General features: G+C 30.5%; 3 protein-coding genes across 5 annotated transcripts; 2 read left to right on the top strand and 1 right to left on the bottom strand.

Moving 5' to 3' along the window:
- Positions 1–32: 32 nt before the first annotated feature.
- On the top strand, positions 33–15,214 carry LOC145740684 (nucleoprotein TPR-like). Of its 3 annotated transcripts, none has more exons than XM_082558513.1 (50): positions 33–296; positions 866–970; positions 1,066–1,236; positions 1,425–1,486; positions 1,676–1,831; positions 1,906–2,049; positions 2,235–2,403; positions 2,485–2,557; positions 2,676–2,817; positions 2,897–2,989; positions 3,472–3,684; positions 3,874–4,083; positions 4,206–4,409; positions 4,580–4,764; positions 5,025–5,163; positions 5,356–5,478; positions 5,710–5,871; positions 6,147–6,251; positions 6,429–6,620; positions 6,807–6,986; positions 7,216–7,360; positions 7,462–7,595; positions 7,963–8,049; positions 8,163–8,313; positions 8,436–8,677; positions 8,783–8,887; positions 9,026–9,241; positions 9,311–9,480; positions 9,695–9,857; positions 9,975–10,037; positions 10,117–10,317; positions 10,522–10,620; positions 10,744–10,839; positions 10,927–11,025; positions 11,129–11,348; positions 11,496–11,546; positions 11,747–12,051; positions 12,135–12,296; positions 12,518–12,592; positions 12,704–12,820; positions 12,910–13,083; positions 13,257–13,329; positions 13,480–13,646; positions 13,766–13,838; positions 13,948–14,096; positions 14,250–14,418; positions 14,498–14,655; positions 14,741–14,793; positions 14,861–14,949; positions 15,026–15,214. In XM_082558513.1, the coding sequence occupies exons 1-50, from the start codon at positions 143–145 to the stop codon at positions 15,085–15,087; spliced, it is 7,050 nt and encodes a 2,349-aa protein (XP_082414639.1). In that variant the 5' UTR covers positions 33–142; the 3' UTR covers positions 15,088–15,214. The 3 variants fall into 3 exon arrangements, with proteins under 3 accessions (XP_082414639.1, XP_082414638.1, XP_082414637.1); XM_082558512.1 differs by having other exon boundaries at positions 12,704–12,811; XM_082558511.1 differs by having other exon boundaries at positions 11,750–12,051.
- Positions 15,215–17,310: 2,096 nt separating this feature from the next.
- Positions 17,311–20,020, top strand: LOC145743497 (putative divalent cation/proton antiporter TMEM165). Its single transcript, XM_082561476.1, has 7 exons — positions 17,311–17,518; positions 17,715–17,814; positions 17,916–18,098; positions 18,475–18,650; positions 18,930–19,106; positions 19,286–19,391; positions 19,492–20,020. Exons 1-7 carry the CDS (start codon positions 17,435–17,437, stop codon positions 19,560–19,562), a joined length of 897 nt encoding a protein of 298 aa, XP_082417602.1. The 5' UTR covers positions 17,311–17,434; the 3' UTR covers positions 19,563–20,020.
- On the bottom strand, positions 19,885–21,647 carry LOC145743505 (vacuolar protein sorting-associated protein 26C-like). Its single transcript, XM_082561487.1, has 6 exons — positions 21,534–21,647; positions 21,226–21,416; positions 21,052–21,154; positions 20,789–20,941; positions 20,501–20,678; positions 19,885–20,321 (listed from the first exon to the last, which is right to left on the bottom strand). Exons 1-6 carry the CDS (start codon positions 21,585–21,587, stop codon positions 20,113–20,115), a joined length of 888 nt encoding a protein of 295 aa, XP_082417613.1. The 5' UTR covers positions 21,588–21,647; the 3' UTR covers positions 19,885–20,112.
- Positions 21,648–27,223: the final 5,576 nt, after the last annotated feature.

Here is a 27,223-nt window from a genome sequence, read left to right on the forward strand (position 1 = left end):
CCTTTCTTGCTCAACATGGAGCAGGCGTAAAATTAAATTTTGATTATTATTCTTTCTGAAACAACCAGACAACAGGGAGAATAGGAAAACTAGTTAAAACTGGTTGAACTTTATTTTGTTTTTAAGTTTTTTGTTTGTCATAATGACGTCCATGGATTTTCATGGAGTTCTGTCAGACGAAGAAGTGAAAACTTTGAATGACGACATAAAAATAAAACTACAACAATATATTTGCAAAAAGAAAACGGATAGTGATCTATACGAAGGAGAGATACTTAAAATCAAGGCTGACTATGGTAACACATATTATTTTTCTAATAAATCGGTAAATTATTTTTTTTTTTGTATATATCTTTATTCTCGATGTGGGAAAGTTGAATGCGCGACTTAAACACAGAGTAACATCAGTTACTCCGACCCAGTCTCGAGTTGCTTGTGGCAGTTTTGGATATTATTAATTATAATTGCCCAATAAATACGCTGCTGATTTAGTGCTGGCATAGCAAGAGGTTGTATCGTTTATAGCGCCTTACTCAGGCCGCTACAGCATGAGAGCAATGATTAGAGAACCCACGACCTTATGTAGTGTAGCAAGTGTTCTGACTACTACACCATACTGCCCGTTTCACATCACGCTAGTATGTTATATGTTCTAAGAGCTATGTTAAAAGTAGGGTCCATAGTTTTCTGTGTACTCTATGTGGCTTTTATACATTTTGCATCTAGGCTATGTAAATGGCAGAATGGTTTGTAAGTTGTTGTGTTGGTATATATATTTAAATTATAATAAGAGTTAACCTTTACTATTAAGATATGCTTTAAAATCATCTATGTTCATACTAAGGTAAGCCTTTTTTACTTATAGAGCAAAAATGTTATGAACTTGACAAAAAGTTGATTGAAACTTCGAGTCGCCTCGATACAGAAGCTTTAAAGAATGAAAAGCTGGAGAAATTATCAAGCGATTTAAGTAAGATATTTTTATAAATGTTGTTTAATGTTGTAATTTTTTTGTATAATTTAATCTAAAATTTCTTTAAAAAACATTAAAAAAACTTATTGCAGCTACGGAAATGGATAGCTTAAAAGAGAAGTTTGATCAGAATGAAAAGTTGTTGCATGAATGTCAGGTGGATAACAACAACCTACACAGGGTTAAAGATACTTGGGATGGGGAAAAACTGGATTTGCAACACTCGGTTGAAAAAAAGGATTTGGAAATCTCGAGACTAAATGGTAGCTTAAACTTTATTTAATAAGTTATCTTTTGTGTAAATTATATGTTCAATCCTATTTATACTTTTATATTTTGTAGTGTAACTGCCTTATAAATATTTTACTCTGAAATTAAATAAAAGTTTTGTATCAGGGCTTTGTATTTTCATGCAAGTTTTTTTGTATTTAAATTTATATTTCTTTTACAGAGGAATGGAAAGCAGTGTCTGAAAGATTGACTGAAGCAACTTCAATGAAAAATGAATATCAGGTTTAATACAAACATATATAGCTTATATATAAAGAATTCAACTAGATATATATACCTATAAAATTATTTCTAACTTGGTCTTGGTTTTATATATAAAGTATATACTGCTGATTAGCAGTGAATGAACCTTACTTTTCTAGTTTTAGAAATATATTTGGGTGATTTTGTTAAAATTTATCTTTTTTACAGCTTAAATTTGATGAAATAAACAGTTTGGGAGTCACTTCACATTATAAATTAAACAGAATTGAACAAGAAAAAGAATTGCTTGTTCAACAAAATACTGAACTAGCCAACAACTTAAGTGAAAAAACAAACGATCTGATGACTGTTACAAAAGACAAGGTATTTTTATTTTCAGTTTTTATTTTATTTAAACTTATCTATTAAGGTAAATTAATAATATTTATTATTTTTAGGGGAATGAAATAATTTCACTGAAAAATCAACTTGATCTTCATGCAGCTGAAAAAACTCAACTAACTGAGCTTGTAACTTCTTTGAAAAAGGTCGAGCAAAACTTACAAGAAAAATGTAATGAGTCACAAGACAAATTTATGAAGGTTTGTTTGATAGTGTTTTTAGTTTTGGACAAATCTAATTTCATAATGTAAATAGACCTTATATGTATGTATGTACATATAAACACTAAAATATAGATAAAAAAGAGTACTATCTTTAAAATTTTCTTATAATTACTTTTTTAAATTTATTTTTTGATATCTTTTACTTATTTTAATTTTTTTAGATTTCAGAAGAATATCAGTCCATGAGTAACTTAAATCACAGAGAACTTCAATCACAATCCAGGTTGGCAGATCTCTACAAGCTAACTGCAGAAGATGCGGAGAAGAAGTCGGAGGAGTTGATCTCAGCAGTGGAGGAACTCCAAAGTATTGTTCAACTTGCAAATGAAAGTAAGAAAAAAAATTGAGTCTATTTTAAAGAGATTTTTTAAACATGTTAAAGTTTTTTACTTTTTTGTTTGTTGCTTGTAGAAAATGAAGAGCTGCAGACAACAATAAAAGACTCTCAATCTACTTATGCTGAACAATATGTTGAAATGGAAAGGTTAGCTAAGTTACTTTTGTTATAAATTCACATTTAAGTAGTCATATACACTGGAACTGTCCAAAAATTTTAAAAAAATATTGAATTTTATACTTTCTGAACTTTTTGTTACTTGTAGGCTTCAAAAGGAACTGGAGCATGCAAATGACTTGATAAGTGCAAATAAAAAGAGAGAATTAAGTGCAGAGGAGTTGGCAGAAATGTGTCCAACTGCTGCCATGACCAGTAAATTTATGAAATCTGACATGACACTAACTCAGGTAATATTTTATTCTAAAAAAAAAAGTTGTGTTTTTAGTTTTTTAATAACTTTTTTTACTGAAAAATTTAAATTTTTAGATTTACAGTCAATATGTTGAACAAACAGACGAACTGTTTGCAGTAAAAGAAGAAAATAAAAGAATTAATGAAGCTATGGACCAAATATTAGAGGTAAGCATTTTGTGTAATCAATATCAAAAAATCATTGATAAATTTAACAAATGCCTGATATTTATAAATTTAATGTATGCTTTAACTCTGTTAGTGAAGTTTTAATACTGAGTACTTACTATCTAGTAATACATATGGTTGTATTAGTATTTTGAATTTTTTTTTTTTTGTATATATCTTTATCCTCGATGTTGGAAAGTCGAATGCGCGACTTAAACATAGAGTAACAACTGTTACTCCGACCCTGTATCGAGTTGCCTTTAGCAGTTTGGGATATTATAGATTATAATTGCCCGGTAATTATGCTGCTGATGAAGTGCTGACTCAGCAGGAGTTCGTGCTGTTTATAGCGCCGTACCCAAGGACGCTACAGCAGGAGAGCAGTGGGGATTAAACCCACGACCTCACGTGTGGTGTAGCAAGTGTTCTTACTACTACACCACGCTGCCGGTATAAATAATAAAGTAGTATTTTTTTTTAAGGAGCTAAACGAGAAAGCACCTCTTCTGAAACGTCAACGTGAGGATTACGATCGAGCTTTGGCCACAATAAATCAATTGACTTCTCAGAATGACGAGGCAGTTCTTCAGTTTCAACAGTTAAGACAAGAAGCAGATGATGCAACAAGGAGAAGTGCTCACATGCTTAGAGAGAACGAGAGGTTGGGCAAGGAAGCAAATGATCTTTCTAAACAAGTTTGTTTTTTGTTTTTATGGAATTCATATTTAAATGAATGCACTTGTATTGTATTAATTAACCCAGTGTTTTATGAATTTGAACTTTTTTTACAAATTTTTTTTATACAAAACTATTCAAAGTTTTTTTTAAACCAAAATTTGTTTTTTTAATAATTAAAAAAAATTAATAAAATTTTTTTGGTTCAGGTTCGATTCTTAATTAAAGAGATAGAGGAGGTCAGAGGACGTCGAATTCAGATGTCTTCACCTCAGAAATACAACGAGAAGTCGTTGTTAGTTGTCAACGAAGACGGATCCTGCAATGATGTAAGCTCCTCTTCAGAGCTGATCATGAAAACTTTAGTTACTTTTAAGGACATTTCTGAGTTACAAGAACAAAACCAGAAACTATTAGCAGTAAGCTTTTAATGTTACTCTTTCAATTAAATAGGCTATTGTTTAATTTTTTGTTAAAAAATTTTAAAGTTTGGTGATTATTGTTTTTTTTTTTGAAAAAATAAAATAATTCTTAATTAAAGGTGATCCGGGAGCTAAGTGAAGAGCACGAAAGAATCGAGAAGGAGACTGTTGAAGAAAGAACAAGAAGTCTTCAAAATCAACTGGATGTTACAAAAGATGAACTGGAGAGGTTAAAAGAGGACAGAGAGAGGCAAATTGTAATGGTTGAAAGTATTGTTAGGCAGAGGGATATGTACAGAGTTTTGTTATCACAAAATCCAGAGGTAAGCCATCATTTTTGTTACCTTTTTATAAATTTTTTAATAAACCGTAAAAAAAACTTTGTCGGTTTGTTGGGTAATGTATGTCGGTTTGTTGGGTAATGTTTAACTTATCAATAAAAGTAAATTTTTATAAAAAAAAAGTTTTTTAATGATTACAAAAATAATTTTAGGGAGGTTTTTCACCAAGTGTACTAGCTAGCCCATCTCTGATCTATGATGTCTCCAGTTCGATTCCTGGCACACCTCTTTCCACAAAATCTCCGTTATTCAAAAGTCCTCGGGAAGAAAAGAAGGCTCTTGTTCAACTTCAGGAAGAATATGAAGAGTACAAGAAAGATGTAAAGGAAAATAATAAGTAAGAATCAAAATAATATTTTAGTAATGAATGCGCTGTAAAATTTCCTAATTGTATTTAAACTGTGTTAAAAAATGTCGAATTAATTTAAAATCTTGTCTAACTTACACTTTAAGAAAAAAGGCTTCACACAATTAAAATTAAAAAATACTGCTAATTTCGAATAACTATAATAACAATTTAACTAAAAATAAAGTGTTTTGTTTTTGCCATCATTAAAAACTTGATAAAAAATGTAATAAAAAGTTTGTTTTTTATAGATTACTGGACGAAAAAATAAATAGTCTGCAGCTTGAGTTATCTGATGCAAAGTCAAATTGTGTAAAGTTCGAAGCAAATGTTGAGTTTATGAAGGAGAGATGTAATCTTAATAAGATCAGCATGGAAAGCTCAAACAAAGTTAGTAAAGTAGGAATATAAAAACTTTCTAAAATACATGGAATTTTGTTTTAAATATATATATATATACCTTCGGATTTTATAGAATTGAGATACGACACGCTAAAAGTTTAAATCTTTTTATTCAAGTATATATATATATATTAAGGTATTTAGCAAAGTGGGGTTATATTTTTGTTGTAAAATTTTTAGGAGTGTGAAACATTGAGATCAAGAAACGCCCAACTTTACGGAGTTATAAATCAACATGAACTAAAAGTTTCCAACTTAACATCGGAACTCAATCACTCTCAAGAAACTTGTAGAAAACTACAAGTAAGTTTAAGATAAATATCTGTGATATTCTCAATTGTTCAAGCTTATCCTTAAGTTTTGTTATATTTTGAATATCAAAGTGTATTTAATTGTTAAACAACGTACATTTATTTTTCTTTATTTAATTGTAAATGTGACCTAGTGCTGTTTATTAAATCTTAAATTTTAAGTCTATTTCTTGCACTTTCTCATATGATAAATTTGAATTATTACTGAATATATTTTTTACAGAACAAAGTAGATACAACAAGAAGTGAGATGGATATTTTCAAGAGAACAGAAGACAGGTTGACTATGGAGAATGCATCATTGTTAAGGGAACAAAGAAACCAAACTTTGTTGCTCAACAATTTGCAGAAGATGCAACAAAGTGTTGAAAGGCAAGGATTTGAGGTAAAATTATTCATATTTTTGTGTATTTTATGTTATGAGAAATATTATTATTTTAAATATATTTGTAAGATTTGACTCTTTGACTAAAAACATCCTTAAATTTTTAAATCACAATGTTAGTTTGATTTTTTATGTTTTTGCCAGTTTTTGTTAATTTGTTTGTAATTTTGTATATTTTTTAAACAATTTTGCATACTTATGCAGTAATATGCAATAAAATAAAATATTTTTGTTTCGTTTTTAAAAAATGAACCAGATTTTTAAATTATTATTAGGTGAGATCTCAGCTGAACAGTCAAGTTGAATCTCAGGAACGTGAGATCAAAACTCTACGACAAAAAACTCAAGATCTTACTCAAACCAAACAAGATACATTGCAGGTTAGAAAAACTTTTTTGAGAAATAACAAATTTTTTTAATAATTTTGCTATTGTAAGGAATTAAATTTCTTTTTACAGTTAAGAATTGCTATAGTATTATATATTAAAATCTAATTGCGTTAATAGTTGGGTAACATTTTTTTAAACTATTTATTAACTTTCTATTTTGTTGAACAGGGTTTAGAAAAACAGTTATACAGTGTTCAAAAGATGCTCGAAAGTGAAAAAACAAGATCAGAAACCTTAAGCAAAGAGCTAGATGAATTTAAGCGAAAATCTGATAATTTGGAACGGGAAAAATCCGAAGCTGAAACTAAGTTAAAATCTGTTGAAGATCGACTTAACAGAATTGCTGGAGGCAAAGCCAAGGTTAGATAGTAGAAGAGATTTTATTTTAGTGTTTCTTTGTTTGTAATAAATAATTATGTATATATTTGTAAAATAAGTACTAATTTGTGATGGATTTTTTTTACTCCTGCTCTTATATTTCAAAAAAAATGTTTTGCCAAAATTTTTTTAAATTTTGTTAAAATCAATTTTTATATAATTTTTTAGGTCAGTGAAGAAGCTCCAAGCTCAAGTGCTGACAAGGATGCAGTGATTAAGGAACTCAGACAAGATATCAAGGAAAAGATGGACAAATATATCGGCCTCGAAGCTAAGTTTGAACGAGCTAAAATTACGATCGATCATTTAAAAGAAGTATCAGCTACAACTGAACAAAGCTTAACACAGGTAATTTGCCTTAGCTTACATTTGTTTAATGAAATGTTATGTTAATAAGACCTTAAGACAAATAATAAACTAAATTTTTAACAAATTTATACAGATTTTTTGTATATTAAGTTAAACTTGTGTATTGATTTATTTTAGATGGTAGTTTTAGCAGCTTTTGTCCACATTTTGTTATCTTTATTTCTTGGACATAATGTTTTAGACTCATTTTGATAACTTTTTATTTTAGTCGAATGAAATGAACCAGGATTTATTGGACTCTTTACAAGCAAGATTATCAAAAAGCAATCAACTACAAATTGAATTGGAACAGCAGATTGCTAAACTTGAAGAAGAAAATTATGCGATCAGAAATGAAAAATACAAAGTTACAGGTAAATACCAACAAAAGTAACCAAAAATTTATAAAATAACTTTAATTTTTTTTTTTTATATCATTACCTTTATAGTTTTTATTAAATTTTTTTAATAAAAGGTGAAATAGAACAACACACCTCTGAGTTAAGCAAACAGCTTTCTTGTGTTCAATCTGACCTCGAGTCAGCAATAAGAAGAAGAAATGAAGCGGTTTCCAATGAACAGATTGCAAGAGAGGAACTAAAACAACAAGTCAGTAAAAAATTCTACAATTTTTAATAATTTTTAATTTTTTTATAACTTTAATATCCTATAACCTTACTTTAAAATTTCGAAACTTTTAATAACAAATACAGTGTAACAAATACAATCTTAAACTTTTAATAACGAATACAGTGTAACAAATACAATTTTCTAATTTCTAGTAACAAATACAGTGTAACAAATACAATCTTAAACTTTTAATAACGAATACAGTGTAAAAAATGCAATTTTTAAATATTTAATAACAAATACATTGTAACAAAAACAGTTACAACAAATACAGTGTAAATTTGCTTATTTAAGCCTATTACAACTTTTAGGATAATCTTATTACATTCTTAAAATGTTGTTTTAGGTTGCAAAGGCAGAGGAAGCAAAGGATAATTACCAGAGAGAAATAATTCTTCATGCTAATGTCATGCAACAACTTATTGACTTAAAGGTAAGGTTTTGTTTAGATACATTTTTAAGCAACTTTATTTTTTGATAGAGTTCTAATTCACACATATTGTTTTTGATATTTTATTAGTAACATTTTTCAAAATAAATTTTTAGGATAAGGTACAAGATAATGAAGGATTGTTGGAAAAAGCAAACTTACAAATTCAAACACTTGAACAAAAAATAAGTGAGAATGATGCAAGTTGGAGTGAAATTGAAGAGAAACTCAAATCTGAGAATGAACTTCAAAAACAGAGAATTAGCGGTACGATAAGAAATCTAAAAATAATAGATTTTGTTTATTAAAAAAAACTACGTCAGTTAGACTTATTAATTTAAAAAAAAAAATTTAAAAATTTTTATTGTAATTTTGTTATAAACTAAAAGACTTGGATGAGCAAAATACTCTTCTCCACACTCAAATTCAAACTCTTGGCTCCCAACTTGTTGATCTCCAAAGTAAATCCTCTCAAACTCCTTCATCTTCTCCATACAAGCTCTTCCAATCCCGGGATCCAGTTGCTGTGGCAACGGAGGCTGCAGAGAAGGGAGATGAGTCTACCCAGCAGTTGATTAATGTTATCAAGTTTTTGAGAAGAGAAAAGCAAATTTCTGAAACAAAATGCGAGGTTAAAAAATAAATTATGTTAACTAAAATTTTTGCTTGATCTTAAGTTTAATGTCATTAACATACTGTCATTAGTGATTAAAATTTTAAATTTTTTGCTTTGCAGTTGTTTCAATCGGAGATAGTTCGCTTGAAACATCAAATTCAACAAATTGAAACTCAATTTAAAGAAGTGCAAACTGAATTGCAACAAGAACAAAACAAAGTTCAAGTAACCAAAGATAATTGTTTTAAAATTAAAATTAATATTTTTAGATTGAGTAAGTATAGCAATTATTTATTAACAAGAATGTTGCTTTTTTTAATATTTTTATTTGTTTTTTTTTTAATAATTTTTTTTTGTTTTTAGGCAAATGAGGAAAAGTTAGGAAAGATGTCATCATTGGAACGTGAAGTTGGAGTTTTATCTCAAGTTAGGGATGAAAATTCTGGGTTAAAGGAAGACAAGGAGAAATTAGAGAAGGAAGTCAAAGATGTGGGAGCTAGGCTCCAGAAGATGCAGGATGATCTGTTTCCTCTTCAGATCAAAAACAGAGAGTTGTCTGCTCAAGCTGCAGCTTTACAAGTTTGTAAATTTTATTTTTTTAATTTAAAATTTACTTTCTTGATATTTTACTAGAAAATTTTATTTTAGTCCGAGAAGAAGTCTCTGGGCACGGAAGTTGATCGATGGAAGGAGAGAGTGCATCAAATGACATCGTCGCCAAGGAGACAGGATCCGGAGGAATATAGAAAATTGATGAATGATAAGACGACTTTAACAAAACAAGTGGATACACTCAACCATGAACTTGCTGAACAAAAGTAAATTAAAATATTATTTTTTTTATGCTTCATAAATTATCGAAGTTAATATAAAGGTGGAAAGCATTTGTGTAGTTTTAATGTTGTAATATTTTTAATAAATATTTAGACAATTATTTTTTAATATTTATGTTCTAACTTTTTGATATCAATAATCTTTTTCATTATTTTTATATTTATACTGCAAAACATGAACATTGTTGTTTATTAACAGGTCAGAATCTTCAGCATTAAAAGGACAAATTCGAACACTTGAAGCGAGTGCACAAACCCTCAAGGTTGCAAGTTCAAATCTTGAGCATGATATTGCTGCCAAAGAGGCTCAGATCACTAAGTCCAAAGTTGATTTGGAGGAAAAAGCTCAAACTATTAACAGGGTAAATAAATGTTGCTTTGAAAATGTGTTTTTTTTATTTAGGCTAATTTGGCTAAAATACTATGGATTTGATTGTAAAAATTTGTTACAAATATTTAAAAGAGGTATTTTTTTGCAGTTACGAAGGGTTGGGCGTAAGTTTAAGACAAACTACGAAGAACTACTTGCTAAACAAACCAAGGTGATTAGAATTTGTTTAAGTAACTTAACTTTAACTCATTTTTTAATCGCCACTCTTCATCAACAAAATTATTGTTTAGGAAAATGAAGAGAAAAAAAGGAAGGAGCAGGAACAAGTGGATGCGGGAGGAGATACAGCTACTTCTAGTGAAGCTCTCAAGGAGGCGGAGGCCAATTTTGCCAAGGCAACAGAAGAAAAGGCAAGGCTGCAAGCTGAGTTAAGTCAAGCACTGGAGGCACAGAAAACTTTGAAAACTCAACTGAGTGAAGCAGAGAAAAAAGTAAGTATTTTATAAAAAATTATAGTTTGTTTATATTTATTACATTTAAAGCAACTTTCCATTTAGTTTTCTAGTAATACGTTCTTAATATGAGCTACACCTTGTAGTTTTTCCAATTCTCCAAAACAAAAATAAAATTATTAACTGGAGTTTAAACTATACTATACCTGTATCATGATTACAGTAAATTTTAATTATATTAAGGTTGCAAACCAAGACTATACACAATCAGAAGTTATGGGTGAAAACACTGCATTAAAATCTAAAGTGGAGGAGATTTCAAAAACTTTGGAAAACATGAAGGTTAGATAGAAAACATATGTTTTTAATTTATTTGTTAACGACAAATAGTCTTTGACTTAAAATTTATTTTTTTGTATGTTTATTTTTAAACTTTGTTGTTTAAGTATATTTTAATTAATCTAGAAACAAAATTTGGAGATGAACACGAAGGAGAAGAAGTTTAGTAAACTGCTTACAATGGCAAAATCACAAATTGAAAAATTGAGAAAAGATACTCAGGTACAACTATTTCTATATTTAATATTTAACCAACCAAGAATGTATGCAATTAGTTTAGAGTTTAAAATTTTTCTGTGTCTTGTGTAGGAAATTTCAAAGGAGAGAGATTTGTTAAAAGAAGAGGTCAAAAAAGTTGAAGTGGACAAAAAAACGGAAGCTGATCAGAAAATGGAATTACAAACTAAAGTAAAATTGAATCAAAATAATATTTAAATTCTACTAACAAAAAAATTGTTAATAATTTTCTAGTTTTACTTAAATTGTTTTTTTTTTGAAAACTTTACTTAAGGTTGAAGAACTACAGCGACAAGTTCTAGAAGGTCGTAGTTCAAATGTAAGCCAGGGTTCAGAGGTGAGAAAGTCTGCCAACATTCGCCCCATACCCACCCAGCGAGTGAACCAAGTTAACCCAATGAGGGTTACACAACGGGTCAATCAGGTGAACCCCACAAGAACAGCAAGGGTCATGCCAGAACCACACCAGGATTCTCAGGAAATTGAAAGATCAGGTTTGCCCTGAAAAAAATGTTTAAATAATTTTAAAATCAATGTAACTCATGATAATAATATTCTTTTAAACAACAAATAATTGCCCTGGTTATATTGTTAGGAAATTAAAATTAGAATTAGACTTTATAGTTTTTTATTTTATTTAGCTTCATCAAGTGTCCCATCACAAGTTGCTTCTTCTTCCACACAATCATCAGGTTGGTTTTTAAAATTTAGTTCAAAAATGAATAAATCAGTTTTAAAAATTATATCCTATGTCATAATAAGAAAATGGGCAACAATAAACTTATTTTGTTTGATTTCATTTTTAAGAGACTGTTAAAGTCTGTGATTTTACTGGTTAAAAATGTCTTCTATCATAATTACTTTTGATTTATTTTTAAATTATTTACATTAGTAGCTGCTATTGGAAGTCCCGCTACAGCATTTGTCCACCCAATCAACCCGACCCGACAACAACAACATCATGTTGTATCAAGTGGAACTCCAATACCTCCCATACCACAAATCGTCCTAGCCCAACCTTCGATGCAATCTCAAGAGCACCACACAGTGGAGAGTTATGTTGAGACCCCACAGATTGTCATGGCTCAACCCTCGGTGATTGCTCGAGAGAGACATCAAGTGGAAGGTCATGTGGAGGTCATGGAAAACGATCAAGCAATTGTTTCCTCTTCTGATGACCAAACTGCACAGGAAGAAGTAAGATTCAAAAAAATTGTTATAAAAGTGTTTTTTTTTTTTTGCATTTGCCTTTTTTATATTTTATCAACTCTTTTTTAAAGGCAAGTTCATCTCAAAACACTCCAAGTTCTTCGCAAATATCTCCAGCACCCTCTATTCTACCTGTTGTTAGTTCAGCCCCTGAAGCATCAAGTAGTACTGTAAGGTCAAATATGGGAGCAAGTAGTACAAGTGGAGTGGCTACTGGAAGAACATTTTCATCTGTAAGTAAATAGTGCTAAAATTAAATAAAATGCATTATTTTGTGAGGTGTGGGTTATGGCGATTTGGGTATTGGGTATAGCAAATGAAAATTGTAAATTTATTTAGAATTTTCAAAAATTATTTTTTTTATAAATTTGTTTTATACTGATCACATTTACTATCTAAGTGGTTGTTGAACCTAATGAACAGACAAAGTTTTAAATTTATGTTCTTTTTAAAGGGCATAAAACGAACACATGATGAGGATGAAGGAATTGCTCGTAGTTTACCATCAACAAGTACCAGAGAGGCACAGGTAAAAGTGTTTTCACATATTGGAGATAAAATCTAATTAAAAATACTATTTGCTTACCAATTGACCTTTTTTCCCAGTTAAATATTTTATTAATGTTTTTTTTGTTGTTAGATTGCTCCTCTACCAAAGAGGCAGCGAGGAAGTCCAGATCAATCTAGTGAGAGTGTTTCTGTTGCAGTACCTTCTATTTCATCCAACGACGAAGTCTCACAATCAGCTGTAAGTGAGGTTTGTGCTCCCAGCTTTAATTTTTTAACATCTTCAAGTTATTCTTTAACAATTAAAAGCTCAACCTACTATTGTGTAATTTAATACAGAGCCAAATTAATCGACCAAGTAAGACCATCATAAGGATTGCACGAAGTTCAAATGAGGCAAGCAGAAACCAGATTAAACCGGATCAATCCGGTAATGTCGAGGTACAAGATGATGAATCATCAGTGGCGGAAAGTGGATCACTTATTATAATCAGTGATGGCAGTGAAGCCAATGTTAGTGTTTTTTTACAGTTTGATTAAACTTAGTCTTATATTTAATTTATTTAACAAAAAACATCAAGAAAATAAGTTTCCCATTTATTCGATTTTTAATTTTTTTAAACCTGAACTGTTATTTTATAACACTTAAACTTAACACTTGTTGAAATGTTTTTATTTTAAATTAGTCTGTGGTAGCGTTGCGACAAGCTGACCAATCAGAGCAGGGGTCTTCCTACAGAGCTGAAGACGAAGAACAAGGTACAAATAAACAAGAAATAAATTGAAACATTCATTGTCTTAATCTTAAAAAATGTTAAACTACAATAAAAATTATAACAACTTAAACATATAAGCACATTAATATTGTCAGTTGATAGTGAAAAAATTCTTTTTTTTTACTTTGTTTAGAATATAATGAGGTTGAAACCACCCAACAAGATATTGACTCGGGTTTTTCTGCCAGTCAATCACAGGCGGAGGCGACCTCTAGCATGACCCCTACTGATGAGGTCATCACTGATGATGTCATTGTACTCTCAAGCGAATCAGAAGGAGAATATTTGGAGGATGAACAAGTAAGAAAAATGCTTTACATAATAGAAAAAATATTTCTTTTAGTATTTTATTTTTAGTGACATATAAATATATTTAAATATTTTTAAAACAAGGTAATTTCCAATTTTTTTTTCACAAGGTTGATGAAGATGTTGATGAAGAAGGAGATGAGGATGAAAAGCTGGATGACATGGAGGAAGATGAACTCCAAAGTAATTCAAAAAACTTTTATTAGTTTAAAAAACAAAATTTTTCTTAAATTTATTTGATTTAGGTTCTTGAAAATCGCCTTAGGCCTAACAGCATTTTTTATTTTTTTAGATGAAGATGAAGCCCCTTCTACTAGCCAGATGACACGGCAACAAAACTGGGGCTCTAACTTACCCTTACTTGATATTAACCCACCTGAGCCATTAAGACAAAGAATTCCCATTAGGCCAGCCCCTCTAACCCCTGGCATTGTACCTTCAGTAAGTAAATTAAAATTGTTTAAAAAATAATAATATTGATCTTATGATCTTTATTTTTTTTAAATTGTTTTATTTTTTATTATGCCAAAAATTATCAAGATACAGGCCGAAAGTTAGTTTAAATTTTTGACATTTTAATTTTTATATTTCAAGTCCACTGATGATGGTGATGGAATAGTTCCCTGTACCCCAACTTTGATTCCTGTTCGTCGACATGATGAAAGTTATCAGATGATTAGCTCACCGAGGGTGCCACCTGGTGTTCAACCAATTCAGTTTAGATTTGATGTTCCTCCTGGGCAAACTCTCACTTCTGTGCCAGGTAAAGAAAAATAATTAGAATTTTTCAAAGTTTAACTTTTTTAAACTTTTGTAAAAAACAATTTTTATTCTTTTTTTAGGTTTGGATATTGCAGACAATATTGTGGACTTGTCTGGAGCTGGAGGAGATGACCTGAGTCGAAGTGTTCCAACCACTCCCATCCCTTCCTCTTCTTCCACTGTCTTCTCTAATGCAACATCCAACCTCCAGGATGATGTACATCCATCTACTTCTGGAGTAAGTATTTGTTAAGTAAAACTTTAAAAATTTCACAAATATTTGTATTATTGGATAAAATTTAATTATGTTAATGTTTTTCTAGAATGGAGCAGTAAGTAGCAGTATACAAGAAGAGCCAGAAACTAACACTGAAGAGTAAGTCGATTTTTTTTTCTTAAATTTGATAACTTTATCATGTTTTTTCTTAAACTTTTTTTAATAGGATTGAACAAGGATTGACTTCCCAAGTTGAAATTCAACCAAGCAACAATATCTCCAACACTATTCGTGGCCGAAGGTTTAGGATTAGAGGTATTTTTTTTTTAATTATATTTTCATTATAACTATTTAAAGATAATAAATATTTAAATTATTTTTGTTGGAAAAGGAGCACCACGTAGCAGAGCGAGAGGTGGAGCAAATTCACCATCAACTTCTAATCAGCCATAAGCTAAATTGTTGCTGGAAATTGGAACGGACCGGGTTATGAATTTTGTTAATTTTCATTTAATTAATTATGTTTTGGCGTGCTGCTGTTTTTCGCTTTGTAAATAAACTACTGCCAATCTGCATATTATATATTAAAATTATAAGTAATGAAATGTTATAAACGTTAGGAGGTTAGTTTTAAAAAAATTAGAAAATGTTTTATTTATATTATGACTCATTTGTTAACAGAAACCATTTTAGATTGACTAATAGCATAATTTTATTTCAGTTAGTTTGTTCTTTTTATTTTCGTTCCTGCTTGATAAGGGGTTTTAATTTAAGAGTTATCTATGATAAACTGTTAATGCTTGACTCTTTAAGATAAGCTAAATTACATTTTATTTTTTAGGTAAACTTTATAAATACCCTATAGTTCATCACAACAGACAGTTTTGGTTGATTTTTTTATTAAATAAATATACAATGGCACTCTAAATTTGGAGTGCGCCGAAAAGGAAATAAAGTAAAATAAAATATATATATAGCCTAGACAAAAAATAAAAAAAAAATCGAAAAGCTCAAGCAAGCTGTTCGATAACGAACAAATTTCTGCATTTGTTTGACAAGTCGTCAACAAGATACAGAAATATATAATACATGTTGGTTACTGGGCTAGAGGAAGGCCATCCGCCTTCACAATTGCCTGACACTCCTTGAGGAGTCCCTCGACAAACCCGAAGGCAATAGCTTGGAGTTTCTCCTCCTTGACCTACAAATAAATAAATTATTAGTTACTATGTTCATGCCACTTACAAGTTGGTTTAGTAATGAGTTAATTAATATGTAGTTAGTGTTTTTTCTTATTTAATTTTTAGATTTTTGATTACCTCAGCTTCGACAATGTCGACCATGCTGGCGACCAATTGGCCGACTTCAATCACATCTTTCTATAATTAAAAACAGGAAAATTAAATTTGTTTTTTGTTTGTTTAGGTGCCTTTTGATATAAAATATGGTTGTAAATTAAACTAGACTTGGCTACATTTTACTTACCATGGTAAAAGGTTCACCAAATACCTCCGGATTCTTAATCTAAAATAAAAAAAAAACACAGTCAAGCAATGAATTTATTTAAATATAAATTAGAGTTCTCCATATATTTAACAACAAAAAATAAACTTAATGCTAGACCTAATTAATTTAAAGAAAACTATAAACGAACCACGGGCATTTTCGGTTGAACTTTTTGTTCGGTTTCAACTTTTGGAATGAAATCCTCGATCGACAACTTGGACAGGTTATCATCAAGTTTCGAATTATTAGACACAGTATCATCAATCGCCTGATTTGCGACAACAACAGGAGGTTCAACCACGTCGCACTCAAGGCTTTTGGCATCTACGGGACTACCAACTATCTTGTTGTTGTTTTCATCAACAGAGGTCCCAATACCATACACCTCATCATCATCCTTAAACAGTTAACAACGTTGTTAAAACATTTACTCTATTTTAATTATATCGCATAATATAAGAAGACATCTAACAATAGGTCATAGTAAAAAAAAATTAAAAAAAAATTAAATTTAAAAAAAAATATGTATTGAAAAACTTTTCCTACATTTATTAGCCATACATACCTCTACTTGTGGCTTCATACATGACTTGAAACAATTTCCCATGGTTAATAAATAGTTAGAGCAAGTTTTAAATTGCAATGTTAGTAAAATACGTTTAGGTGTTGATGCTAAACTAGATTTACGAGAATCAGCTTTCCATTTTTTTATACTTTTTTTTGTAAAACTTTTTTATTATGACGTCAAACACTATGCTTTGTACGAAAACAGTTAACGATTTAGATTAGTTAATTTGGTATACTTCAAAGGGTAATACTCGGGACCAATATTAAGAAATATAATTAAAATATTTGAGATGTAAAAAATTATGTTAATACAAAAAAATCTATGGCGTAAGCACTTAAAAGTGCTTACTCAGTTTACAACAAATCAGTTGCTGACGTCACGGCGTAAAATATCCCTTTAACTTTTAACGTGTGAACGTTATATGTTTTGCCCCAAGCTATATGGGACTAAAGTAGGACGACACGTTGTTAAATTTGGTTAAATAAGAAAACATATTTGTAAATAAAAAGTTAAAGTATTCCACAGTTCCAGAATTTTTTAACTTTTAGATATTTTAGCTTAAGAGTATCAGCTATTTTATTTCATTTTTTTTCTAATTGTATACGTCTTATTTCTGTATTTAGATAGGTTTATTATAATAACTAAATAAATAGGCAATGCAAATCGAAAATTAGAAGTTTTATTTAATTGATTTTCCCAATTTAATTTTTCTATATCCCGTGCAATATGAATCGTTTAATATTTTTTGGCGTTTTCCTCGTTTTATCTTTTACTTATTCAAATGCATATATGTACACAAGCACTGATGTGGTAAGTACACTTTTTATTTTAAAATCATAAGCATTTTTGTTAGGGTAAAATATTTTGAGGTTATTTTTTGCTAATGAATACTAAATTGTATAGCCTATCCTTTATTTTGGAAATTTTGTAATTTTAACTTGGTTTTTTCAATAAATGCATTGTAATTTGCTTTATTGTAAATTAAATCTTGTTTTTGTTAAATTAGATATTGCGACACACACTTTCATTGGAAAATGATGAAGAAGCGGTTCCACTGATGCAAAACCCAGATGTTCCTAACCCTTCAGATGACCCAATTTCCAAAGGTTGGGTTCATAATTTAATTTAACAACCAAATTTGTATTATTTAAAGCTGAAATCCTGTGCAAAAGTTAAATTAAAAAACAATTTGTATTTTGTTTTACAGAACCCTTATCAAAACTGTCTGTCAGTTTTGTTCATGCTTTTGTTAAAGCAATTATGGTGATTATTGTGTCAGAAATAGGTGACAAAACTTTTTTTATAGCTGCCATATTTGCTATGAAACATGCTAGATCAACTGTTTTCGTGGGAGCCATAAGTGCTTTAGGATTAATGACATTTTTGTCAGGTTTGTTTTTTTCATTTCCTCTTTGTTTTGTAAGGATTTTTCGGTTACAGATTATATTACATGTGTATTATATAGATTTGTTCAATTGTAATCTATACATATGTTAAACCCATTTTTAATGTTGAAAATCTTTCTTTTAATTGCGAGTAAGCTATATATACTAATTTTGTTTACATTTTTAGATGATTGTTTTTATGCTATAATTTGTGTCACATTATACTAACCTGTGTTGATGTAATGTAATTACTCATTACATGGTTATTTACGCTAAAAGTCAATTTATTACGGTTGTAACACTACATGAACTTTTAATTTTTTAAATTGATTTTATATAAATTATTTTAAACAAAAAAAAAATTTAAAATTATCTTTTTAGTAATTCTTGGTTACGCAACAACTATTATTCCACGTTGGTTCACATATTATTCTTCCATTGTCCTGTTTGTGGTCTTCGGGATCAAGATGCTTCATGAAGGAATATCGATGGATCCCCAAGGATCACAGGAGGAGATCGAGGAGGTTCAAGCAGAGTTAAAGAAGAAAGATGAAGAGGTAAACAATCAGTTATCTAAAACAAAACAAAATTTAAACATAAAATTTTTCGGATTCACTAGGCTTACTTTAAATGTATATTTTTTTACCATTAACTTGTTTGTATAATTTGTTTTAAATATGTTTCTTCCTATTTTTTGATAAATTATAAATTATTACAATACTATTTTGACTATTGTTATTGTTTTGTTGTCAGTTTGTTGTTGTTATTATTATTATATATATATATATTGCTTTAGTTACTTAAATATCTTAACAAAAGCTTGATTACACATACAGATTGAAAGAGCATCAGAAGTAACACCAGACGTAGAAAGTGGAATATTTAGAAGAAGAAATTTAAGAAGGGTACTCGGAATATTTTCACCGATATTAATCCAATCTTTTACTTTAACTTTTGTTGCTGAGTGGGGAGATCGGTCACAGATTACCACCATTGTACTGGCAGCCAGTGAGGTATGTTGCATTACGTTTGATTTCTTTGGTGAATAATAAATGTGTTAACGATGTTTTTGTCGCTTTAAATTGTATTACGTTACAACATATCTTTGATTGGCTTAGTTTTTTTTGTTTAAGTTTCTTGTTACTTGATTTATTTATTTGCAAATCTAACTTAATATTTTTTTTTTACCTAGGATCCTACTGGTGTGTTTATTGGCGCTGTAATTGGTCATGCCTTATGCACAGGCTTTGCTGTGATTGGTGGACGGATGATAGCTCAAAGAATATCTGTTCGCACTGGTAAGTTTAAACTATATTAAACAAACATTTATAATTTTGTTGCTTAACAAGTTAAATGAATGTTTTAATGTTTACTATGATTTATTTTTGAAAATTTTAGTTACAATTATCGGAGGAATATTTTTTATTTTCAACGCAATTTTTTCATTTTTAACCGGAATGGATTCTTGAAATAGGGTCCCAGTTTTGAGCTATTAGGACCAATGACATTATTAAACGAGTACGTTTCAATCAGTATATGTTTTTATATTTATTTATTAGAGTTTTTAAATATGAAGGGTAAATCTAATATTATCTAATTTACATTTAAAAAAAAAAACTGCCTGTAAATTATAAGGTGCACTTATAAAAAAGCCGAAAATTTGTTTTAAAGTCATATTTTTTTAAATTGTCAATTGGTGTATTTCAATTATTTTAAGGTATTTTATATTTCTTTGAATAGAGTTGTAATTTAAATTGGGGTTTAAAACAAAAGTATAATCATTTTGTATAATATTGTATTGGCAATTTAATAATAAATTAGTAATTAAAAAGTGAAGGTAACATACAGTTTATTTATTGCACTCTTTAAAGTGTTCGATTATTTTGTTAATATATGTGTAACATACTTTTATGAAATATAATAGAGCAACAACATGAATATTATATGTTTTTCTCTAATATAACACATGCATAAAATCAATTGAATTAAAGTCATTAATCAAAAAGATCGGGGAAAAAATCACTGCCTTGTCAAAACCAGCGGAAAATTTTCAACAATTAAACGATCATCGTTAAATACAACCACAATGTTGATTTCAAATTGGATTTTAAAGTTAGTTGAATTTAAAGTGGGACAAGCAAATAGTCGAGGGAAAACCATGTAGATTGGAATTGCAAGTCCGTGGCTAACATCTCCTGTACCGATTTCAATATTTTGAATCTCAGAAACTGAAAAAAATAAATACGACAGCAGTTTATTATCTTTATAGTTTACTACATACAAAGAACATTAAATTAAAGCAGGACATACTTATCACATTTTTTTAAAATTTTAAGAAAAAAAGTAGCTGTTCTGAAACTTTTAGTCACTAGTATTTTGAATATGAAAGAAAAGGCAAAATGTTTACCCTCCTTGGCAGAACCTTCAGCTGACCCAACAGTCTCAACTCTCATAAGTTGTAGTTCAACTGTTCTAACATGAGGTTCGGCTTTATCCACAGTTAACTCTCCTGTTAAAGGTCGACTTATACAACAAGTTGACGAATCCAACTTGCCACGGATTGAAAATCGTGGAAGGTTTGCTTTCTATAAAAATTAATATTTGAAAATCAAAAAAGTGACTTTGCTGTTAACAAACAAAAATGAGTTAATTTTTTTTGTGGTTTAAATATTAAAAAATTTTTGGCAATGCTCACGTTGTTTGCATTTTGTATGGAGTTTGGGGTGATAGTAAATGGAACAGGTTTTGTCGCCGTTTTCTCATCATTTCTACATTCCACCAGAAACTCGAATTCTTTAAAAACATCCTTGTTCAACATTCCCCGTTTCATGCTACATCGAATGTGATACTGGAGAAAAAATGTTGATTTTAAATTATCCTTTTTGCATGTTTTAAGTAGTAAATAAGTTAAAGTTATATAGATTCACATATATATATATATACCTAATTTTTTTTTACCTGAACGCTTATGTATACACCATGATAAGTTTCAAATAATGATTTGATATTGCTTCTTGGTTTTAAAACAAAAGAAAATGGGATAGTTGTGTCACTAGACAATCTAGAAGAACATAAAGCAATTGTATATCATTATGTTAAGAATTAACAAAGCAATGTTGTGAGTTTGCATACTTTTCTGGTTTAGCAAGCTCAGTTGTGTAATTGAACAACTGTATGGGTTTAATGCTGTTGTATAAGGATTCAAATCTTCCTCCATTCTTAGCACTCACTGTGAGTGAGGCAATACCTTCGGATATCAGAGTCAACCCTTGGTGTTGAAATGCATTTTTACTTCGAACAATCACCTTTCCTGCTACAGTGTCCTTAAATAAAAAATATAATACAAATTAAAGAAACTATTGCATAAATCTAAATGTCCAGCAAATAGATAAAAAGTGTATTGTTAGATTGTGTTATGCATTAATGAATTATATTCTTACCCCTTCGCGATACACTTTGTTTATTCTGTCAACTTTAATCTCCAAAGACACCATTTTTTTTACAAAAATGTGTAAGATAAAAATGTAAACAAACTCGTTGCGTAATAAAATTTCGACAAGTTGCAAATAAATTTGGCAACACTGACAACGGGTAGAAACTTTAACTTGGGCACTTATTGATTATAAGTTTCGGCAGTGGGGGACAGAGAGCTATTGGGTTTACGGCATCAAAAAGCTGTCCTTCTGAAAAATTTAATTTATGGTGAAATTTTCATCGTTTTGTGCTTCACAGCGCCTCGCACGATTATACAGAAAGCGCTTTTTGCTCTTTGACGTGTATTTTGACAGCGCGTTGACATTCCTTTGCTTTTTCTTCTAACTTTATTCATATTGATGCGTTTCTAGTAATAGAATATACCAAAACAGCTTTAATAACCAACATATAAATTCACCAAAAATAAGAAAAATGTAAGTACCGCATTTATTGGTTTAACGATTTATAACTTAATTATGGCAACTAGCATTAGAAATGTTTTTTAGTTGTTATTTGCAATTTAGGTATTAACAGTTTGTAAAAAGGCATTTTAATCTTACTATAAATTGATATAAAACGTGTGGTTGGTTGATAAGTTACTTGTTTTTCAATTGTTGGGGATTATATGTTTGGGTGGCCCATATTGATAAGGTTTAAAAAAAACTACCATTAGCAATATCGCACTATAACCATTTTTGTGGGTTATGGTCTATCTTGTGGCTTAAGACTGTCATTGTGGCCTGATTAATCTGAATTTAAAGTATATTTTATATAGTCTAACTAAAATGATTGTTCCGATTTGTTAATATTAAATGTGATAGATACTATAACGCTTAAATAAAAAGGATTTAGTAATTCTTTTGTAGAAATCGATAAATAGGGAAACCCATTACAAATTTGTTGAAAAAAGGTAGGTTTGGCTTCAGATGTGTTAACATTTACGCTTACTTTTATCAAGACAATAACCAATGTTGACAGTATTGTGTATTTTTATCACTGTATAACAGCGATTGATGTAATATTTGATTTTTCCCACGTTTTAAGTTAAATAAAGAATATTACTTTTCGCCTTGTAATGATAAGTGTTGCAATTAATGAACTACAAACGATTTTTAACACTCCTTATTCATTAATGGATATCTTTATCCCCTAATCTAATTGCAGATAACTTTGTGTAATCGACCGCTAACAGTACATAACCCTTTACTTAGATCCTGCCAGTTAAATTTAAAGTGGGCTTTAAAGTTTATTTCATGTACAAAAACAAAACTTTCAGTTGCATTTGCGCTTTAATGTTTTTTCTCTATCACGTCAATCAAAGCTGTATAAATCCAACATGACAGAATGATTGAAATTAAATAAAAGTTTAATCCTCTTATTTACAAAATCGTTTATGTTTAATCCCAAAATGAAATTTTAAACCAGTCTATTAGCGACCCTTAAAATTTTACTATTAGGGCTGTTTGTATGTTAATGTTAAAGCTGTTCGTGAATTTAAGTTATTTAAAAAGTATTTCTATTGTCACATTTTAGTTTGAAATAGTATAATACAATTTGCAATTTTGACATTCAAATTTTTATTTGATTTATTAAAACTTCTATTTACGCGCCAACCCCTAATACAACAAAGCAAATCCAAACTTGACAAAATCGCCTGGGAAAATCGCTTTTTTATTTCAATGGCATTGAACTCGCCTTCAATACGAGCTTATTAAATCAAGTACGAGATTTTTACCATCGTTTAGGCTCTGATGAATGCCAGATCGCTCCACCAAGATGTCGAAGCTGGCATTAACAAAATGGGCGCGGTCACTTAAAAGAGATCGCCTGATCATGGTGTTTCCTTGATCATTATCAATCAACACCATCCGAGGGAGGGAGGCACTGCACGATGGATCCACAAAAAAAGGTTAGACGTTTAATTTGTATGTGATGCAAGCAAGCGTTTTTTGCCAGAATAAGCAATTTCAGACGTCAGAATTTTTATGATAAAGCGGCGGTGTTTTATATATTCGAAATTGCTTTGTAACCACCCGTCGCGGCTAGCCTGTAAAAAGTTAAATTTCCGCAAAATTTGATCAAACTGTATCACATACAGTTTTATAGCCTTGTTACTAACGCTGACGTAATACGAATGACGTAACCTCTAAAGCCTCTCGTATAGGGACAAGTTATTAAAACGATAAATAGATCCATTACTTAGTTTTAACGTGTACATATAATAATAGTACGATATTATTTATAATACCATTAGCTCCGTACACGCCCGAGTTTTATTCGGTTCAGTACACGTTCATTGTTGTTGAACAACTACCACTCACATTATGATTATTACGTCACAAACCGCCTTAACCTACGCACATAACTCAGAGATATTTACTTACTAGGTCGAGCCAGGATTTTGAGGTAAATTTTACAATTTTTCAAAAGTTCAAAATAAGCCACCGTAGTATTTACCGAGGTTAGTTTTTTTTCTTATTTTTAAAAGTCAACGAAATCGTGTAATGCCTCATGTTCAGGTTTACTCAAAAGTTCAATTAAATTTGCCTGCTGTTTATTTACCTACTTCGAACCTCGAAAGGCCAGGTGCAAAGGCACGCAGAATACACTAAAGAAACTTCCGTTTGATTGGGGAAGAAAACTTGCGCGGAAGAAAACTCTTGACAAGTGAAAAAGACAAACACTTGACAGACTAACGAGCATAGATAGTGGGTTAATTATTTGCGCAGATGATTTGCTGTTTCACGCAGTTTGGGTTACGATTTGCAAACACTTCGAAAAGTTTTGTATCTATTTTTGAACCAGGTGTGCCGTACTTAATTGAACTTTAATTAATTGTCGTTATTAAGTTGAAAAGATGTTTATTCGTTTTTTTTGCTGGAAGGTTTTAGTTAAATATCAGCACTGACTAGACAGGCGTTATTTTGGAATGACGACCGCTAGGTGTCTCGCTTGGGCAGTAAATTTGCTGTATGTCTTTTTGTACATTACGATTTTTGCTGAGCATAGGGACGCCAGAAAAATCTTTAAATAAACCTTATAGCAAATAAGATGACACAACGTTATGATTGATACAATTTATTTTAATAAAAATATATACCAAAAGCTTACATCATTTGGGATTTAATTTTATTTCAAACATTTTAAATCTTTGTTGCTTTTTCGGACAATTTTATGTCATCTTTTTTAACAAATGATGCAAAAAAACAACTTGATATCTATGTTGAGCTCTCCAATGCTCGTTAATCATGTCCAGGTTAAGTCAAGCAAATAATCAAGCAATCTACTTGAGCCAAATGGTTTGTTATTGTAAGATGGAAATGTCCTTAAATTCTCTCCATCACAGGTGATAGATTTGTGAAAAAACTTCGTATTTCGCAATAAAACCTGTTAGCGTTTATAATTCTTCGAATTTTTTTATTGAACCGCGATTTTTGCTGTCCGGTTTTAGTGACGTCATTGCTCGTGTAGGTCAGCTTGTTTGGTTCAGTTAGAGTGCAAAGGTTTCAAAGTCCTTAATCGAAACTTTGATTATTTGTTTTAGGATTTCGTGTGACCACCGTGGTTGAAAAGTCACTAAAAAATGTTTGGAAAAAAAGAAAATAAGATTAAACATAAAAATCTTATATTTAGATGAAAAAAAATCCTTATAATAATTTTAGTAAAATAAAGTAAAAATTCGGGTATTGCTCAAGCATATTAAGATTTATGTTTTTTTGTTGATATTATAAGGTTTATTTTAGACTTGTTTTTAACTTTAGACGTAAACCGCGATTAAAAATTCGAATAAAAAACAAATTCTCCTTTTTAAGTATTTATCTATCACTGTAAATTACACCGTTATACACTTTAAATTATTTACACTTTTCTTTCAATTTCCCAGCTTTCATCGTGAGAATAAACGATTTCAAAGTTCTCGATAGAGTAGCATTCAAGTTGTGGTCGATTCGTTGATTCGTGGTCAACCGAACAACCATTAATTTTGACGCCATCACTTAGTCTGTGGTCTGAACACCGAACCTTTTATGCACTTGTATGATGCGCTAAACCTATTTACTGGCGTAATGATAATGTGCGAAGCGCTAACGACCGACTATAATTATTTATTTGATTACGAGGAGTTGTAGTTATTTGCAAAGCGTGACATGTTAATAGATACAATATTTGAACCTCTTAAAATCTCACGGAAGTCGCTGGAATGAGAAACAGACTTCGGTATCTGCGAGATGTTGCGTGTAAACTGTTTCAACGTTTGTGATTTTATCTGCAAAAACACGATTTTGTTTCGATCCAAATTAAATAAACATCTTATCAAAAGTAAATACCTATATTTGAGATTTAAGGGATTAGCGTGGATCAGTTTAAAAACTTCCAAAGGTTTTAGTTGTAAAAACACGAGATTTGTTCGAATTTTGAAACTTGACTCATGGACTAAAATTCTGACAAAAATTTCAACTGAAAGAGCAATGGTTTCCGTAACTCTTAAGCAACCTTGCAGCATGCACTTTCCTATAAAACCTACACGAGTTTAATGCTAAAATAAGTCAAAGAGTTAATAGTGCACGGATAGGTGGCCACGCTTCGACAATTAGAGGCTGTGTTAACGATGCAAGCAGTACCTTAAGCCAAACATTTACGTCGCGAATTTATGAGTCAGTTCGTTTTTCCGTTGATGATCGGACGAGATTATGCGGCAATAATACATTTTGACAACAAATCTAAACAGTTGCAACTGTCTGTGTAGATGTATTCACAGGTGGCCATTTTTCCAACCTTTTAAAATTTAACCCAGCATACATACGTTTCCGATTCGGCTATTCGTGAGTTATTACAATTCGCAAATCCAACCACAGGTTGATGGATTTTATACAGCGACGTTATTGTAACGACGTAGTCCTGTCCTCCTAGAAACCTTATCGTTTTATTCGATACACGACATCCAGACAGATAACGTTCGCAAGGTGCGGATTGATTTCGGCTTTTGTTGTTTGCGAAGATATGTATATCGTCGGTTGTATAGTAGGAGTAATAAGGCCTGTTAATTTTTTAAATTTATATCGATTGACAGTTTGAAAATTAAATGCGAAATCTGTTGCAAAATATATAGTTATTAATTTCATTTTGTTTATTTTAATTGATCTTTAGCAATATTAACCGCTGCATTAGAAAGACAGAAAAAAACTACGGAAACCCATTTTTCACATTTTTTGCGACTCAGAACTACCGCTACCGGCGACAGAGAGCTGCCTATGAAAATAAAGAAAATACCTCGGACGCGATCATTTGAAAAACACTATTGAGTCAACAATAAAAGAACGGGCCCGATGCATTGTGCGCAAAGGAGAGAAGTGTAGTGTAAAACGGCGAATCCTAGTTCAGCGTTGCGACCCTACCTTCTACTAGCTACAGGAAGATATAAAGCTGGAAGTTTGATGTAGAACGTAGTTAGCAGCTGCTAGCACACGGAAAGGTCAAAGTAGAACTAGCACCTTCCCAATAAACAGTTAGTCAATGACGTTTCCTATACGGCGTTAGGGCTAGCATTGGGAATTGTTTCTCCCCGGGCGAGGGATTATAGTAAACTTGCAACTACTATAAGCTCATTACGGGATTCGATTTTAAACATCGAAGACCACTGTAGTTTAGCGGCAGTAGG

The sequence above is a fragment of the Corella eumyota genome, chromosome 1, assembly GCF_963082875.1.
Source record: "Corella eumyota chromosome 1, kaCorEumy4.1, whole genome shotgun sequence".
NCBI classification, from domain to species: Eukaryota; Metazoa; Chordata; class Ascidiacea; order Phlebobranchia; family Corellidae; genus Corella; species Corella eumyota.